This window comes from Podarcis liolepis, assembly GCF_965112155.1.
Source record: "Podarcis liolepis genome assembly, chromosome: 1".
In the NCBI taxonomy this organism is placed as follows: domain Eukaryota; kingdom Metazoa; phylum Chordata; class Lepidosauria; order Squamata; family Lacertidae; genus Podarcis; species Podarcis liolepis.
The window spans coordinates 128,235,645-128,254,586 of record NC_139554.1 but is presented as its reverse complement, the minus strand read 5'-3'; the positions used below and the strand labels follow the sequence as shown (position 1 = coordinate 128,254,586).

At 44.9% G+C, this 18,942-nt stretch overlaps 1 protein-coding gene across 9 annotated transcripts in view; it reads left to right on the top strand.

The window, feature by feature from the left end:
- The window catches only part of PIKFYVE (phosphoinositide kinase, FYVE-type zinc finger containing), a 95,740-nt gene that overhangs the window by 14,029 nt on the left and 62,769 nt on the right, over positions 1-18,942 (top strand). For all 9 annotated transcript variants that reach the window (XM_083471593.1, XM_083471591.1, XM_083471595.1 and 6 more), the window contains 6 exons: positions 7,653-7,768; positions 8,969-9,140; positions 10,646-10,853; positions 13,565-13,654; positions 15,631-15,766; positions 18,045-18,202. In XM_083471593.1, the coding sequence (XP_083327719.1) occupies positions 7,653-7,768; positions 8,969-9,140; positions 10,646-10,853; positions 13,565-13,654; positions 15,631-15,766; positions 18,045-18,202 (880 nt within the window). The remainder of the gene's footprint in view (positions 1-7,652; positions 7,769-8,968; positions 9,141-10,645; positions 10,854-13,564; positions 13,655-15,630; positions 15,767-18,044; positions 18,203-18,942) is intronic.

Here is an 18,942-nt window from a genome sequence, read left to right as displayed (position 1 = left end):
TAATGCAAGCAAAGCTCAGTCAGTTTTGGACAGTCAAGTTCTGTGTATGAATCTGGTTAAAATGGATTCCTCACCCCCAGCCATAAGTTTCCCAGCCCTATTAGTGTTGTGCCGATATTTTGCTTGCTTTTAAAAAAATCCATCCATGTGAGGGATCAGCGAAAGTAAATAATATGTGACCTTTGGGGGCGGAATTGTGTGTGGATGGTCATGAGAGGTTTTGCCTATTGTTCTTCCTCTAAAATCATTGACCTTAAATAACCTCTTCGCTTCTTTAATAAAACAGTCTCTGGAGGCCTTCAGTGCTGGTCTCCTTGGGGAAACCCCTGGAGATGATCTTGCAAGCAAGTGTTCCAAGAAGCTGGGAATAGGAGAAGCTGGCTCAGAAGCTGATGCAAAGTTGCTGTGATTTTTCCCCAAATAATAATATAATATATGCACCAATCACCCACCTTGTAGTGATTTTAAGGTCAGAGCAGCAAGCAAGCTTTTCTCTCCCATACACATGAACAAGAAAGTTGAAGTGTGTGTGTGTGTGTGTGTTTGTGTGTGCGTGTTGTAGAGGGACCTCTTTTGCCAGTAGCAAATACATTGGTGAAATGCAGGGACAGGGAGATGAGGATTTGGCACCCTACAATCTGAAATCTGTCTCTTGCTGCATTTGAAGCAGCAGTGTTGCTAATACTTCAGGTAGGAGTCCCCTGATCTGTCTCTGAACAGCTCTTGAGAACTCTGCTCAAGTTCTCCAGGAGGATTGGGGTGTGCAAAACAAATGATAAGTTCCACAGAGTGGGAGCCAGATGGGTTTGCGCTATAGCATAAAGGCAGTTTTGTGAAAGCTCAGTTACATGGCGGGAGAGATCTGCTTCCGGGCTCTGCCATTTCAGACTGCAGACGGAGGCTCACAGGACTGGATGCTCCTCCATGCAAGAAGTATTTGTTGGTCACTGAAAACTGACATGTTGTGGCAGCAGGAGGCTAGCCCTCTCTGGCATACTCAAAGCTCAGGGATTTAGCGTGCAGAGATTTGTTTTAAATGGAGCCATCCAGTCATGCAAGCCCCAACCTGCATCCTGGTACAGTCCAGGAACAGTGGTCCGCCCCGCCCCCCAGTCCAAACTAGGTGATGGGGAGCAGAACTTTTCAGTGCAATGCTTGGCTGTAATGAGAGCCTAGAGGCAGAGTAGCTGCATTCAAGCTTAACTACAGGTCATGATTTGTTGAGCAAGCCAGGAGGCAGCTTGAAATTTCTTTGCTCATCTGTGGTTTACTTCACTTGGTTTGTCTCTTCCCACCCCCTTCTCTGTGAATACTTGGACTGCTACCCAAATGCCTGTGTGGCACTTGAAGACTGGCACGGCCACCTCATGTCACCAGTTCTCATGCTATTGGTTGGCTGCAGACACGGGGCGGGGGAACATCAGTGATCTCCTCCTCTGAACTCTTCATCTGTTCTCAGCAAGCCCAAGCCAATCACAGTCCTAAAGCTTCCCTCCTCCTCCGTATTTCTAGATGTGGTGGGTAGAGACTCGCTGGCTTTGTTTCTTAACCCCTTGATCCCAAACTTCCTGAACAAAAGGATCTCTCGCTGCAAGACTCTGCCTGCAATTTCATGGTGGGTTTTTTTCTAGTATCCCCCAAAGGTGAAGGGAGTTGTGAAAGCTCTCTGTTAGATTCTCCAATCTCTGAGACAAATCCCCCGCCCTTTCCTGTCTTCAGCCCTCACTGCCTCCCAGCCTCCAGCCCAAGCCTAAATGGATTTTGTCATCTCTTCCTATCAGTTCACCCAGCAAACCCATATGACTGGCACGAATCCCTAACCTGGTTATCATCACCCATCTCCCTAGCTGTAAGAGGTGTAAAATGCACTCCTTTCCGCAGAGTCTTGACAACCATATGTCAGGAGTGCTCTGATGGTGTTTCCTGCTTGGCAGGGGGTTGGACTCGATGGCCCTTGTGGTCTCTTCCAACTCTATGATTCTATGATATGTTTGCACCTACAAGCCCTAGTGCCTCCAATGCATCTGGGCACAATTGAGGTCAGCATTCAGCTTCCTGAGAATTCATCCCAGACTCTCATTCCTTGCATACCCTTCCCTTGCCAGCTGTACCCACCCGTCCAATAAAGACACAAGTTTTAGCTAATTACAGAATTTTACTGGTTAGCCCAGAGAATTATGGGAGAAGCTATAACAGGGGTTTGGAAACAGTTGTTCTGTCTCGTGCTGATGGGAGTTGTAGTGTGAAAATATTTGGAATGCACTAGGGATGGCTATCCTTCATGTGCAGAAACAGGCTGTGGTCCAAATCTGGGAAACGTCGGGGTGATTGTCCCCAAGGAATTGGCCTGAAGTTCTTCTGATGGCCTGTGCCTGCCTGACAAAGGTTGGCTGTTTCAGAACGAGCTTTAGGAAAAGCCACAGAAATGCTGTTTACCTGCGGCAGGCAGGTAGCCAGCCTAGGTAGACAGGGGTCGTCCCCCCTGGAGGATGTCCTCATGTACCCACAGGTGAATAGGTTGCAACGTGCCACAATCACATCAGCAACAGGGTCTTCCTGAACATTTAGCAGAAAGACTAGGGACATGTAGACATCCTGGCCTGGCTTCAGGAGTATGATTAAGTTCATTTTTCGTACGCCCAAAAGTTGTATGTGAACTACAGCTGTAGATGATATGCCCAGGTGGGATTTGAAATGTTCAAAGCGGGAGTTATGATTCCTGTGCTACTTAATACTAAAGCTTTTTGTATGGTTGGGTAGGGAGGTGTGGCAGGGGGCGCTGCAGAATGGACCCTTTCATGCATGTTCTTGATTTTAGCAGATTTGTAAGAGATTGCAAAAAGGCTTGAGGCTTGGTCCTCTGGACTGTTGGTTTTGGGCACAGTGCGCATTCCTTCATGCTCTATGAGTTCATAATGAAAAATTGCGTAAGTGCAACAGTGTATTGAGCTAGTCTCCCCACCCCCCAGCTTCCGTCCTCCTCAACGCCAAGTATAATTGCAGAGTTAGCATTTTAAATATTAACAGGATTACTACACATGCACAAGTATTCTGTGTAAAAGGAAAATCAGAATGGGGAAGCTACAGAAATTTGATACTGGTACTTAAGCGTTTAACAAGGATGGCCAAGTGATTTTAATTAAATTAGACAAAATGGTAGGAGTTCTAGTTCCTCATAATTCATTTGATGATTAGCAGATTTTTATCTGTATAGTGTGTGTGTGTGTGTGTGTGTGTGTGTGTGTGTGAGAGAGAGAGAGAGAGAGAGAGACCTTCTATTTTTTCTTATTTATTTCATAAAAAATTACACATCACTTAATTGTGGTTTTTTTTAAAAAAAATCTGTTTTTTAAAGTACCTCCACAATCACGCTTGTTGTTGTTGTGTTTAGTCGTTTAGTCGTGTCCGACTCTTCGTGACCCCATGGACCAGAGCACGCCAGGCACTCCTGTCTTCCAGTGCCTCCCGCAGTTTGGTCAAACTCATGCTGGTAGCTTCGAGAACACTGTCCAACCATCTCATCCTCTGTCATCCCCTTCTCCTTCTGCCTTCCTTCTTTCCCAACAGCAGGGTCTTTTCCAGGGAGTCTCCTCTTCTCATGAGGTGGCCAAAGTATTGGAGTCTCAGCTTCAGGATCTGTCCTTCCAGTGAGCACTCAGGGCTGATTTCCTTCAGAATGGATAGGCTTGATCTTCTTGTAGTCCATGGGACTCTCAAGAGTCTCCTCCAGCACCATCACGTTTGTAGGCTTGCTTATTATAGTTCAGCATTTTTATATATGTTTTTGGGGTTCTCTGCATACAGAGGATGCAAGCAAGAAAGGATGCAGAGGAAAGGGACAAAAATCTGGAGCATGTGGCCTCCCTCAGCATGGTGGCCTCCTGGTGTTTTGGACTCCCAACTTGTAAATGTACTAAATAATCAGGGGTGATGAGAATTGAAGGGCAACAGGTTGGGGAAAGCTGATTAAAGCATGTCTAAAAGATGAGGCAAAGATCTTGAGCGGCTACATCATGTCTGTAAAGAACAACTCCATTTGTACAATCTTTTGTGTGTATGTGTTAAAGAGCCATTGCTACATGTGTGTACCAAACGCTCACTTGTGTTTTCTACATAGGCAAAAACCTTAATGCATAACAGTTGCACTGTGTATTCCCATATACACCAACTCACAGATTAGCATATTAAGTGGGCAATCTCTTGCAGGTTCCCGCACCATATTAGGTTAGACAGGTGGACAACAGACTTAGAGGACCACACTGCTGGTGGCATAACATCCCAGTCGTGGAACGCTCTCTAGAGAGATGTTCACCTGGCATGTACCATAAAAAGGTAAAGGTAAAGGACTCCTGACAGTTAAGTTCAGTCACAGACGACTCTGAGGTTGCGGCGTTCATCTCGCTTTACAGGCCAAGGGAGCTGGTGTTTGTCCGCAGACAGTTTTTCGGGTCATGTGGCCAGCATGACTAAGCTGCTTCTTCCAGAGCAGCGCACAGAAACGCCATTTACCTTCCCGCCAGAGCGGTATCTGTTTATCTACTTGCACTGGCGTGCTTTCAAACTGCTAGGTTGCCAGGAGCTGGGACAGAGCAATGGGAGCTCACCCCGTCTCAGGGATTCGAACTGCCGACCTTCCAATTAGCAAGTCCTAGGCTCTGTGGTTTAACCCACAGCGCCATCCACGTCCTGGCATGTACCATAGTGCCAGGCAAAGACCAAGTGCTTTAGATATAATACTGCTCCCTGCTTAATGCCGCTATTGTGACGTTGGTGGTCTTTTAACTATATTTTGATGACATTTATATTGCACTTGTTCTTAGCCAGTTTTGCAGATCACCCTGGGAATAAAAAATGGCCTGTGTAGGTAGGCAAGGTATATACTAAATAAACAGACATGGTGGCCTAGGGCCCTTATATTTACGGGACCGTCTCTCCTGGTATGCCCCACAGAGGATCTTAAGGTCCATGAATAACCATAGTTTAGAGGTCCTGGGCCCTAAGGAAGTCAGACTGTCCTCCACCAGGGCCAGGGCCTTTTCAGTGATGGCTCTGACCTGGTGGAATGCTCTGTCCCATGAGACTAGGACCCTTCAGGATTTAAGCTCCTTCCATCGGGCCTGTAAGACAGAGCTATTCCGCCTGGCCTTTAATTTGAATTCAGCCTGATCTTTTATTTCCCTTCTCTTCCCTCCCCCTCCCCTTTTATGAAGATTACCCGCTCTGAGACCCCACAGCTATTTCTCCCCTGGCCTCCTTGCTGGCCCAAGTAGGACTAATTCAGCCAGCTAGCCCTGGTGACTATCTAATGCTTATTAGATGGATTAACACCAAGTTAATTTATGAACTTTGAATTTTATTGTTATTCATGTTTTTATACTGTATTTTATGCTGCTTCTACAATTAAGTGTTTTAAATTTGTTGTTAGCTGCCCTGAGCCCGGTTTTCTGAACCGGGAAGGGCAGGGTATAAATAAAAATTATTATTATTATTATTATTATTATTATTATTATTATTATTATTATTATGCATGTGGGGAGTTGCTTGAAGTGGACCTAAGATGATGATAGGTACCATTTGTCACAAAACAGGAAAAGGGTGCAGATAACTTTAAGGATGTTTTCTGTGAGTTCTGGGTGTGGTTTTCCAGGCTAATTAGGCACAGCTGGTGATGTGCATAAAGATGGAAGAAGTTGCAGTTTGCAACTGCCTGCAGAAAGAGAACACCCACATACTTTGTGTTTGTTGTTTGTACAACCGTAATAAAACTCTTGTTTGAGTATTTTACATCAGTCTCGTGGTTCTGTCATCTGCCGCCAGGGAAAATTCACCTCCAACAGATGATACATGGTTCCTCATTTGAAATCCGGGGTCAACGCTTTGAACTACCATGAATGCATCTGAAAACTGAAATATGCTTGGACTTTCCCCAACACTTGTGGTTGAAAGCCATGGTACAGGAATTTTAGTACCTGGTAGAAATGGTCAAGGTCAATTGCAGAACATCTCATCTCCATCCCATACCACAACCCCTTGCCTCAAATTTCCTTAGGAAATGAATTGTGTTGCCAGGCAGTTAGATACTTGCTAGAAAACGACCCGTAGCCGCAGAGTGTTTCAGAGGTCCTGCTCTTACAAAGGCAAGCTGTTTCCTCATCCCTCTGAAACTGGGAGGTTGGCTGTTGCACAGCAACAGTTAACTTGCTTGCTTCTGGTCTGAGCTGCCAGCATTCCTGCTGACATCAGTGATATATAAAGCAGTACGTACAAAAGGAGCCGTGTTTGTTTCTCTTCATCCAGGGAGCGCCAATTAAAATGCATGTCCAATGGAGAGCGATGCGCTTGGTGAGAAACTTGATGTTATTATTATTTTTAAAAGGTTTTACAAAGCACCTGTTTAAAAAGGAATGCCATGAAAGGAGCACAGTTAGCAAATCTGGGGCGCGTACTGTTTCCAGCATGTTAGAATGGGAAACGTCGTATAGTGATATTAAGAAACTTTGCTAAAGTGTATAGTTAGCAAATGTTGCTTTGCAATGGATTGCAGCTTTTTAAAGTGTGGGTTTCTCTTCAGATCGTATAAACCTTTCGCTTTTTAAAGTGTGGGTGAGTAGTTTTCGTGCGTTTTATCCACAAACGTTGACCTGTTGGGTTTCGTATGAATGAAATTGTTGTATGTGAAGCTACTTTTGAGTTCAGCAAACATAGAAAAGGGGCATGTAAAATAAACTTGACTTACTAAAATGAATGCAAGTTAGTACTTTGGTCATGTAACTGTTTGCAGCTCCTGATGAACACTTCTAACAGTGAATTCCTGTGATTTTTATGGATTACCATGCAGCTGAAGCCGAGGGTTGTAGTGAACCGCTGAAAAATCATCCAGTAAATTTGTTAAGATATGTGCTTTATAAATCTGTTTTTGAATAAATTTCCAAATGGTGATAAAAACACAATACGGTCAAAACTCCTATTACTGTATTCCGTTTGTGGTGTATGCCATTACACTGTGAGGAGGACTTTTTGCTAAATACCTCAATATGAATGTTGGAGTAACAGTTCCAGTGAAAACGACAAAAGGAAGCTTATTCATATACATATATTTGGTTTTTAATTCCTCAAGGTGTGTATTTTGAGGAATGTAATACAGGCAAGTTTTTTCTGTGCTTCTTTCAAGTTACTTATCCTAACACTCAAAATAAACCGAGAAGCGCTACCTATATTTCTGAACTTCTTAAAAAAAACAACCCTGCCAGCCATACCGTTAACAGAATAATGGTTCATGGCTGAATCTGAGGGCTGTTTTCCTAACTTATGCTTTATTGTAGTTAATTTTTTGTTAAAATTAGTCAGGCTTTCTTCTGAGTAAGTGGGTTCAGATTCTGTACTATTAGAACTTCTGTGTTGGAAACATGTTTTGATGGATGCCAAATTTTATACCTTTTGGATCATTGCAAAATGCCCATTTCTCATGCAAGGAAGCAACTCGGCTCTGAAAAAGCTCCTCCAATTGTTCAGTATTTACTGTAAAAAGTTTGCATCAATGTCTCTTTAAGAGAGTTGAAGTTATATCTTCTGCATTCTAAAGAGATGTCCATCGATAGGCAACACAAAGAGAATATCTATCTCAAATGGTAACTCATGTCTCTGGTCCTCAGACAATCGAAGAAAAGAACCTCCCCTTGGCGGTCATGATCCTCGAACGGCTGTTCAGCTTCGAAGCCTCAGTACTGTTCTAAAACGTCTAAAAGAAATCATGGAAGGAAAAAGCCAGGTAATGCTTTGAGGAGGAGGGAGAGGTGTTAATATGATGGAGCTGCTATGAAACACACGTTGTGTTTGGTGTTTACGAAAGACTGTCTTGTTCTTTGAGTCAGTACAGGGATCGAAACAGCACTACCTGCTGCTGCAAGAAGTTCCCACAAGCCCTTAAGGCAAGATTAAGCCTTACTAATTTCAGCAGCTTCTGGATGAAATGAACTGCTTATGAAGTATTGATGAAAATGAGCTTTTATTTAAGGCTTTCAGCCTAATGAGACATGCTTCTTACAAAATGGTGGGTTAAAACAAGGTTGAGAAACCCTTTTGGCCTAGCGGTCCATACTTTTCCACCAACTTGGACAGGTGGGCGATGCCACTCACCTGTCCGTCATCTGATGTCAGTTGACTGGTGGGTGGTCTTGCTCACTTGTCAGAGTCAACCCTTGGGGGTGGGGGAAGGGGTCTGCCTTGCCAGTGTATCCTGCACTGGAAATGATCTGGTGAACCACCACCCAGCAGGAGTAAACTCTCTGTTCATCAGCTGATGAATGGAGGTCTTAGTCCTGCTCTCTGTGAGGGTCTGCTTCACCAGCCGGATTGAACCCTCCCCCCCATCAGCTGATGTCACCAAGTGATGCCAGCTGATTGACTGGTGGGCATTGTTAAGAGGAAAATGGCCTCACATGCCAAATTGAAGCCCCTGGGCATCCTCACCCTTGGCTTACAGGCAAAATTTGTCTTCCTGAGATGGTAGGAATCCTTTACTGGATCAAATTGTATAGCTTTAATAATAACACCTGGAAAATTATTTTGGCTTGAATAAACCATGCCTGCATAATAAAGAAGGCGGCTGCCTTTTAAAAGTTCGGTTGAATGGAGGGAAGAGTCCTCTGCTTAATGCCTTTAACATTACATATTTCTGCTAGGATGCTCTGGAGGAATTTCCTGAGTGTGATCAGAACTTGTTGAACGGCTGGGCCACTGTCTACTGGGCTTAAACTTTTACTTGGTAATCTAGAGACTGTGCTATCAGGCAATGTGTCTAAGAAGGACTTGCCTTGGGAAATCTAATTAGCCAGTTATTGAGGAAATGTAATCTCATCACGGCCTTGTGACTTCCCGTGGTATTGTTTTAGCTTCGGAGATAGAAATTTCCTATATAAATCTGTTGCCTTGTGTTGTGACCAGGCTAAATACTTAATTCCCTCCCCAGGACAGTGATCTGAAGCAATACTGGATGCCGGACAGCCAGTGCAAGGAGTGCTATGACTGCAGTGAAAAATTTACCACCTTTCGCCGCAGGCACCACTGCCGGCTGTGCGGGCAGATTTTCTGCAGCCGCTGCTGCAACCAGGAAATCCCTGGGAAATTCATGGGTTACACAGGTAAGGCATGAAGCGTTCAAAGTCTCAGCCTTTTTAGGGGAGGGGAGAAAGTTGCCTTTGTTTAAGGGCTGAGCATGGAGCCTTTCCACATGGGAAGTGTGCTATGATGGGTTCCTTCATCTGCTTCATTCACAGTTCCATGCAAAGTTAAAGGTAGGACACTGTTAGTTGTGTTTGCAGGTCTTTCCCTGCTTCATACCTACCTCTGAAAGAATTTGCTCCCTTGCATTCAAAATGTACATTATGCAGTTATTTTGGTGGGGATGTAGTTGACTTCACAGCATGAGGGATGGCACCTTGAGCAGTGCAGTGGCATAAGGCGAAGGAAGACTTCCTCATACACACATTAATGTGCCCTTCCTTTGTGCTCTGCCTTCCCTTTCTTTCAAAAAAATCACACTATAGCTTCTTGTGATGTTTCTGGGGTTACTGCACCAGGATAGCAGCCCACCTTGCTTTTAAGCATGCAGAAGTCCCACCAGGAGGCTTTACTCCCCATTTTTATGCCCAACCTGAAGAATCTGTGGCAAGAGCTGTGGGGAAGCCAGGTCAATAAGCTTCCGTAGTTGAAATCACTGCTCCTTAAGATCAAGGAAGGAATTTGTCCTGGTTTAGTTATGTATTGTGCACAGGAATCAGTGAGGTGAAGGGACCCCTGACCATTAGGTCCAGTCGTGACCGACTCTGGGGTTGCGGCGCTCATCTCGCTTTATGGGCCGAAGGAGCCGGCGTACAGCTTCCGGGTCATGTGGCCAGCATGACTAAGCCACTTCTGGCGAACCAGAGCAGCGCACGGAAACGCCGTTTACGTTCCCGCCAGAGTGGTACCTATTTATCTACTTGCACTTTGAGGTGCTTTCAAACTGCTAGGTTGGCAGGAGCAGGGACTGAGCAACGGGAGCTCACCCCGTTGTGGGGATTCGAACCGCCGACCTTCTGATTGGCAAGTCCTAGGCTCTGTGGTTTAACCCACAGCCTGCCAGTAAATTTTCTGGCTGGTGGGCTAGATTGTTATCACCCTTCTTCCTGGCAGGCCAAACTTGATGGGTGGGGCGTGATGTCACGATGGTGTCAGGTGATGTTGTGCTTTGAAGTCCCAGTTGTTGGGACTTCAAAGGGCAATGTTGCTTGAAAGCTCTTTTGCTGTTTGTAAAAGGCTTTCAGACAGCAGCACCCCCCTTTTCTGTTAGAGCCTTTGAAGCTGAAACTGGAGCGAGGAGGCAATGTCTGAAGCACTTCACCAAAGAAACTGTTTTTCTTCCTTCCCGATCACCTGATGGGGAGGCGGGGGGGGGAGTGCTTTTTGGAAGCAGTGGCTGCTCGCGGAAGAAGCCTCATGTACAGTGAATGCTTCCCGGAGGAGGGAGCTCCTTTCAGCTCCCAGCTTCTCAAATCGTAGAAAAGCCTGGAGAGAAAAACAATCTCAGAAAGTAGACTTTCTTTCGGATCCTTAGTTTCCCTGCTGTAGAGGGCAAGGCTGTTCAATCTTTCTTGTTTTTCGACAGGTGACCTCCGAGCTTGCACTTACTGCCGTAAGATAGCCTTAAGCTACGCTCACTCCACAGAGAGTAACTCCATCGGGGAAGACTTGAATGCTCTGTCTGACTCTGCCAACTGTGTGTCAGTACTGGATCCTGGGGAACCGCGGACTCCGGTTGGCAGCAGAAAAGCCAGTCGCAACATATTCCTCGAAGAAGACCTTACCTGGCAAAGGTATCAATATATCTGGTTTGGTAGGGAATCCACTTAGTTTTAAGTTTTTGGAATATCTTTTGTCCGCCCAATTTGTCTGCAATATTCTGCTTGAATGCAGTGGTCCAATCACACTGGCTGTTCCTATGGTATTGTGTTGATTTTGCACATCAGGTTTTGATAAGCCATGGCTTCCGTCAATAGTGGAATGGCTTAACTGACTTTGCCATATTGTCATCTTTGCCCCTTCCTCTGCAGTTAGGTTGTTAAAGCCGTCTATTGTGTCTGTCTCTCCCAGCAGATGCAGTCTCTCTCTACACCTAAAGGCTTAAACATTAATTGTGGTGTATGCTTCCTTGAATGAGAGTCCACTTCAACAAATGTCTGCAAAACGCCACAATAAACCCATTACAGTGGTACCTCGGGATGTGAACGGGATCTGTTTCGGAGCCCCGTTTGCATCCTGAACGCAATGTAAGCCGTGACGGCGCGTTTGTGCGGGTTGCGTTTTGCCGCTTCCGCGCATGCACGTGACGTCATTTTGAGTGTCTGCGCATGCGGCGAAACCTGGAAGTAACGCGCTCCGTTACTTCCAGGTTGCCGCGGAGCGCAACTCGAACGCGCTCAACCCGAGGTATGACTGTAGTCTTCAAGGTGCCACTGAGATACTTTCATCTTCTGACCCCAAAGTGCTTCCAATCTTATGGTAGACACAAGGAAACAACAACAGAAGGGGACAAGTGGAAGTGGGCAAAGAACATGCCATTAATTCATTTACACATATCTTCAGCTTGGTTACTACTACAACAATTTAAAAAACCCTGTCTGCTGCTGTGTCCACATGTATGCTACAGTCAAGCAGCAGACCCAAATAGGAAGGAGTCCCTCCACCCACCGCCCATTCTTCTCCCTGGGTATGTGGGGCAAGGAAGGAAATGTCATTCCTGCCACAGGCTTGCTGGCTCAGTTGTTTCTTAAAGCAGCTTATGGTGTTGTGTGTTTGGCTTCCACATGCATAGCTCAGTTGGCAGAGCATGATCTCGCGGTTATGGGTTTGAGCCCAGCTGGGCAAAAAGATTCCTGTAACACAGGGGTTGGACTAGATGACTCTCGTGGTCTCTTCCATCTCTACAGTTCTATGGTTCCTCATCCCATGTGAGCAAGGGGGTGGGGAGAACTGTTGCAAAGGAGACCTTTGGGTCAGGCCCTCTGCTCCTGGTTCTGCCACGATGGAAATAAGCACAATCTGGTGGTTTCATTGGCACAGGAGAGAGTTTCTAGCCCCCTCAAGGTTCTATCAGTTATCAGTTTTTATGATTTTTAAAAAACAGCAAGGTGTATTTACGTATATGTAAGCTGCTTGGGGATCTTTCAATAAGTCTGATGGATGTTGATGAAAAAAGTTGCATGATTGGACACGCTTTGAGTGCCCGAACTTTCCTAGCTTGAATCTGAAAGGAAGAGATGCATATTTTGTAAATCTCAAAGTGAATTCAGACTGCTCTTCTCGGTCTGAGTGCTTTTAGCAATCCCGCAGCTTTATTGAGGCTGGAATTCTGTAAAAGTGTTCAGTTGAGACGCGGTTTTGTGGCTTCCTAGTGATGGATCAGCTTGCAATATGTTAACATGAGCTGCTGCAACTAAGAGAACCCTCCAGCAACCTCTGTAGGCAAACACTGAAGTTGCTCATCAGTGATAAGCTATAGTAAAACATCTGACCTGTGGTGTGAGGGATAAATTCTGCCTTGTTTCTTTTTCACTTTCCAAATTTGAATATAGCACCCTCTGCTGTCTGTGAGTTGAAAACAATTATTTTCAGTAGTGTCGAAACATTGAGAGATTGGCGTATGCATTCCCCAGCCAGCATACTCCTGGAACTGAACTCTCAGTTTAGAGGAATGTCTCTGATTATGTACAGACTGCTTTTCCTCAGCAGCATTGGCCACTGTAAACAACTTCTATTCTCTTGGAAGGCATTTTGATGTAGGTGGCACCTCATTCCCCATCCCTGACCAAAAGAAACTCGGCTTGCAGAAATAATTGAGAGCAATTCTGGGTGGTCAACAAAACAGTTTTAATATTTCACAGCCCTGGATTACTGGGATATGTAACCTGCCCTATTCTTTTCAGACTCAAATTTATAAAAAGATTTTAAAACCCCATATTCCAGACCGCAAAATTCTAATGATATTGTGATGTGGAGTGGGGAACAGGGATGCATAGAGAAAATTCTTGTTATAGTCGTACCTTGGAAGTCAAATCGAATCCGTTCCGGAAGTCCATTCGACTTGAGAAACGTTCAACTTCCAAAGCGTGGCTTCTGATTGGCTGCAGGAAGCTCCTGCAGCCAATCAGATGCTGCAGAAGCCTCGTCGGATGTTTCGATCCGGGGTTTTGATCTTTCAGGAGCCAGAACGTTCAACTCCCAAGGTGTTCAGGAGCCGAGGTACGACTGTACTTTTAAATGACTTTGTTTTTCTTATCCTTAGTTCCGCCTCCCCCTTGCAGAATTGCAATCTTCCACAGCATTTGAGAACTTGTTGCTTGCTATAGCTTTTAAGGAAGCACTTTAAAACATTTCTCCTTTCAAAGAACAATTGTAAGGAATATAAATCCGCTGCTTTTTAAGTCCTGGGAGAACTCACTGAGTTGTGGCGTAATAATGATGGCTTGCTTTAGTTGCAGTAATTTGATGCTAATTGCTGCTTAAAAACAGTGTCATTTACTTGCAGCTTGATTCACCCAGACTCTTCATCCTCCACGTTATCGACACGTCTTGGATCAGTTCAGGAGGAAGCAGGGAAGTCTCCTGCTCGGAATAGGTGAGCCACCCTCTCTCATGTTTATGTGTGTATGAAGTTGCATCTGTGGAAATGGCACACTGCGGATCCCGTGTAAAGTTTATTTCTGCGGACGAAGTCTTAAAATGACATTGACTTTCAGTCGAAAGATGATTGTGTCCTTTGGTTATGCAGCGACATTACGATGATATTTGCTTGACATCACTGTGTTGTCCTCGATAGTTGGCAAGAGATCTGCAAACACAGCATGAAGTCTATAGTTCAGGTCTCGTGTTGAGTGAAATGACTTCAGAGATGTTGGACATGTGGAATAACTTTTCCCTATCGCTGGTCCTTTCTCTGGGGTGGTTGGGGGATTTAGTGGGCTGTTCCAAAAGGTTGATAGTGGCACATTTTTGTGGACCAAGGGTGTTCTTGCTGGTCCAAACCTTAGCCTTGCTAGTGACCCAGTATTTGGGGTGGGTGTGCAATTGTATGTGTTGCTGTCACCTTTCTCACAAATCTTGATGTCATATGTCCTCAGGATTTTGAGGAGGTTAACTTCCAGGGCTTGTTTCTTCTCTCCACAGTAGAAGATGTACAGATTACCATATTTTTCGCTCCATAAGATGCACTTTTTTCTTCCTAAAAAGTAAGGGGAAATGTCTGTGTGTCTTATGCAGCGAATGCGTGGTCCCTGGAGCTGAATTGCCCAGGGGCAAAAAGCAGATCATGCTTTTTTTTTTTTTTTTGAAAGAGGGAAGTGAGTGTTGAAACAAAGCCGCTGATCGTTTGTGGGGAGAGAGATAAGGGACACTAGAGATAAAGAAGGCTGCCTGGGAGGGGGGAGGTAAAGACAGCAAACTTGCAAGGAAAGGAGACAGGAAGACTAAAGCAATAAGGAGAGAAATTAGAAGAAAAGGAGGAGCAAAAAACTGCTCCAGCTAAGGAAAAGACACTAAGGCAAACAAGAGGGAAGGGAGTGTTGAAAGGAAACAGCTGATCGGTGGGATCAGAAGAGAGATAAGGGACACTAGCGGAGGCTGCCTGGGAGGGGGGAGGTAAAAGCCGATGGATCCTCAGGATTTTTACATTGGGTCACCCCAAATTCACCACCAGATCACATAGCATGTCCATGGCTACAAGCCTGTGGCAAAAAAAATCATGCACCCAATGTTGTGTGGGGCCGCAATGGCGCAAAAAAGTGGTTACAAAGCACGGCTCCACATGGATCCTTAGGATTTTTGCATTGGGTCACCCCAAGTGCACCATCAGATCACATGTCTGTGGCCACAGCATGAACCACAAAAATGATACATCCACTGTTTCGTTCAGAATATTTTTTTTCTTGTTTTCCTTCTCTAAAAACTAGGTGCGTCTTATGGTCAGGTGCGTCTTATGGAGCGAAAAATATGGTACCTTAGATACTTAGGTCAGCTGGAAGATCAGTGTCTCTCCAACTCCTTTACTCTTGAAATAGTCAAGGCCTGGTGTTTTACATTCCATTGCCAGACTTACGGCAAGGAAGCAGTCTTGCCAGAGGCATTTATAAGAGGCGCCTTCACACAGAATCAGGGGGTTGTAGATTTGGAAGGGACTCTGAGGGTCATCTAGTCTGGGGCTCCAATTTGCTCCCGTTGAAGGTTGCCCTAAAATGGAAGTTGGTCCTCTGAATTATTATTAAGTAGACTGATCTTAATTTCCCCCATATTAGAGTTAGTGGACAGGGGAGGGGATTAGTATATCAAGCAGGCTCCTCCTTACTATTTGAGGAAGGGGAAAGAATCTCACTTGGGACAAATCAGCTTAATAGTTTTGCACTGAGATCCCAAAAGCTTATTTCCAGTTGCGGATTTTCAAAACGCTACATTGACTTTGAGAGAGAGAAAGAGAGATGGGCATTACTTGGGAGGTTCCTTACCTTACCTAACGTTGTAAAATCTTGGACCTGCTCTGTTAAACTTTAATTTTTAAGAGCTGGAGTGAGCTTAAAGGCATTGTTTTCTTTCTCCTGCCAGATCAGCCAGCATTACTAACCTGTCCCTGGATCGCTCTGGATCGCCCATGGTCCCTTCCTATGAGACATCTGTCAGTCCACAAGCTAACCGCACATACGCCAAGGAGGCCAACGAGGACGAGCGCAAAATTCTCCTGGTACAAGCCAAACAGTTTTTTTTAAAAAAAACCTTTCATTCTTCTTGCAGAAATCTGTAGTGTCTTTCTGCTTTGGGGCTCCCTGTTTCTTAGGTGCAGCCGCCTTGTGCTGTTCTCTGGCTGCAGTTTATGAACTGTTGTAATGCTATTTGCAACCCACCCTCATGGGCTATCCCATTTTATCTTCATTATAATCCTCTATGTATGTAGGTTTGAAAAGGTACTTTTATACCACTACCTAGTTTTTGAAGAGATGTAAGAGTTTTCAGCTTCAGTATGGAAAGATTAGCAACTGTGTGTGTGTGTGTGTGTGTGTGTGTGTGTGTGTGTGTCTGTGTATATATATATATATACCTTTAAGGAACTGCTAAACCCTTGTGTCGTTAGGTCTGAGAATGCAACTGCGGTGGTTGTTTGAACCAGTTTTGCAAGAGAAAATGCTAGCACTTTATTTCGTTTGTCTCTCTCTGTGTGCGCGCTTCCATGCCATTTATTGACTTTCTATGGCGTGTAAGACTATTTACATATTTAATTTAATGCATTTATATCCCACCTTTTTCTCCCAAGGAGCTCAAGGTGGCGTACATGGTTCTCCTGCTGCTCAGTTAATCCTCACAACTACCCTGTGAGGCTGAGAGGCTGTGATTGGCTCAAGGTCACCCAGTGAGCTTCGTGGCCGAGCGGGGATTTGAACCCTGACCCTCCCAGGTCTCTAACCACTACACCACACTATCTTTTTCAGGGATACTGTTGCTTCAGTATCATAGGACTAATTTATATATGAGAGCCAGTGTGGTGTAGTGGTTAAGAGCGGTAGTCTCGTAATCTGGGGAACCGGGTTCGATTCCCCGCTCCTCCACATGCAGCTGCTGGGTGACCTTGGGCCAGTCACACTTCTTTGAAGTCTCTCAGCCCCACTCACCTCACAGAGTGTTTGTTGTGGGGGAGGAAGGGAAAGGAGAATGTTAGCCGCTTTGAGACTCCTTAAAGGGAGTGAAAGGAGGGATATCAAATCCAAACTCTTCTTCTTCTTATATGCAAGCATGCATATTGCGCTTAAGTAAGAGCTCCTCTCCCATATGACTTTCAGCTAAATATCTCAACTACTTTTGTTGAAAAGTATTTTGTTTGAGATGACGTCTCAGACAGGCAGGTGCTTGCTTGATGTTGCCACCCTGGACTCGTTTGGAAGGAAGGGTGGAACCGAAATTTAATAATAGTAATAATTTGTATATAATTTTTGAATGAGTGTGCATGTCTGAATTATCCCTAATTATGATTTGTAATACATTGTGGTATTCACTGCTGCTTCAAAGACCTGCCTGATGTAAGGGAGAGCCAAGCAATCTCTAGTTAGCTGTTCTAAGTGTGAAGAGCACAAAATGTTCAGCAGAGCTTCTTTTATTGCTCTACCTGAAGACAGAATCAACAGACGGACACACATGTCTGCTGGTGAAGAAGGGAAGTTTGACATTTTAATCTTTCTCCCCCTTCCACAAGCGCTTGCAGTCTGAATAAAAAAAGATAACAATAAGATACTGGCCAAGTTTTCTCCTGGTGCAGATATGTACTCAGGTACAATGTGCATACCGTATTTTTCACTCTATAGGATGCACCCGACCATAGGACAGGTTTTAGAGGGGGAGAACAAGAAAAAAAATTCTCCCCCTCTCTGCTCAGCTCCCCTTCAGCGAAGCAGCAGGAGAAACGGAGCCCCTTCCATTTCTCCTCCCGCTTAGCTGAAGGGGCACAGCGCAGCTCTCCCTCTCTGCTGAATCCAGGAGAGTCTTGCTCTCCCGGCTTCAGCAAAAGGATCCCGAAGCCTTTGGAGCGCAGCACGAGTTCCCGCTGCGCTCCAAAGGCTTCGGGCAGCTATCCCTGAAGCCTGGAGAGCAAGAGGGGTCGGTGTGCACCGATCTCTCTCGCTCTCCAGGCTTCAGCAAAAGCAACACGTAGGAGGGAGCGCTCCCTTTGCTCTTCGGAGGCTTAGCGTTGCTGTCGCTGAAGCCAAGGAGCCTGCATTCGCTCCATAGGACGCACACACATTTCCTCTTAATTTTTGGAGGGGGAAAAGTGCGTCCTATAGAGCGAAAAATACGGTACATAGCCCTGCCTTTTTAACGAATGTGTATAACAGAACACTGCCTTCGGTGCATCGCGGGGTGGGGACAGTGCAAATCACTTGCAACAGATGTAAACAGCACTTCCCAAGACGGCGGGAACACTTAAGCCCACCAAACAAATGCTATCTAAAAGTGTCATCACTCTTGCCTCGCAGGACTCAGTCCAGCTAAAGGACCTGTGGAAGAAAATATGCCATCACAACAGTGGCATGGAGTTCCAGGATCATCGCTATTGGCTGCGAACGCATCCCAACTGTATCGTGGGGAAGGAGCTGGTCAACTGGCTCATGAGGAACGGCCACGTCACCACCAGGTACTGGGCAACTCTGAGTTCATGACTGTCTCATTATTTCATGGCTCAGGGGATTACTGGGCTTTTATGAACTAGTTATATCCATGAAGGGAATGTGTTCTCTGTATTTATTTTTTTAGATTACAACCAAATTATGAAATGCAAAAGGTATTATAAAGCATAAACCCTCAACCCACCCACCCTCATCCCATTTCTAATCCAAGGTAGAAAATGCTACTCTGTTATCGTAAGGTAGTTGTTTTGGGGCTTGTTCTAAATTGGTGGTTCTCCTTCTGTGAATGTAATATAACCGCCATTCCTAAAATTATTATTTTGCTTTTTCTACTGAGTCCCAATATGTTTTAAACATTTATTCCTAATTATTATAACCCCTTGCAGTCTGCATTCAATTAGAATGTGTGTGGTCCTCAACTTTCCTTCCTTCCTTCCATTTCTCTATGACCTAAGTATGCTGTAGTTGAAAAAATAATCAGCTTTTAAAATAAGAATCTTGTCCTGATAGGGAGTGGACCAGGTGACCCTCAGGGTCCCTTCCACCTCCACAATTCTGTGATTTAAAAATCTTCCAATATTGCTAATGTGTCGTAGCCTGCACGTTCATATTTGTGTTAATATGGTACTGCTTCCAAACAGCAGAACACACAGAGTGTTCTAAAATGAAAATGTGTTCTTCTCCAATCAAGATCCTTCCAACGTTGACCTTTTATGAAGCATGCTATGTGGACCATTTTTATTTTATT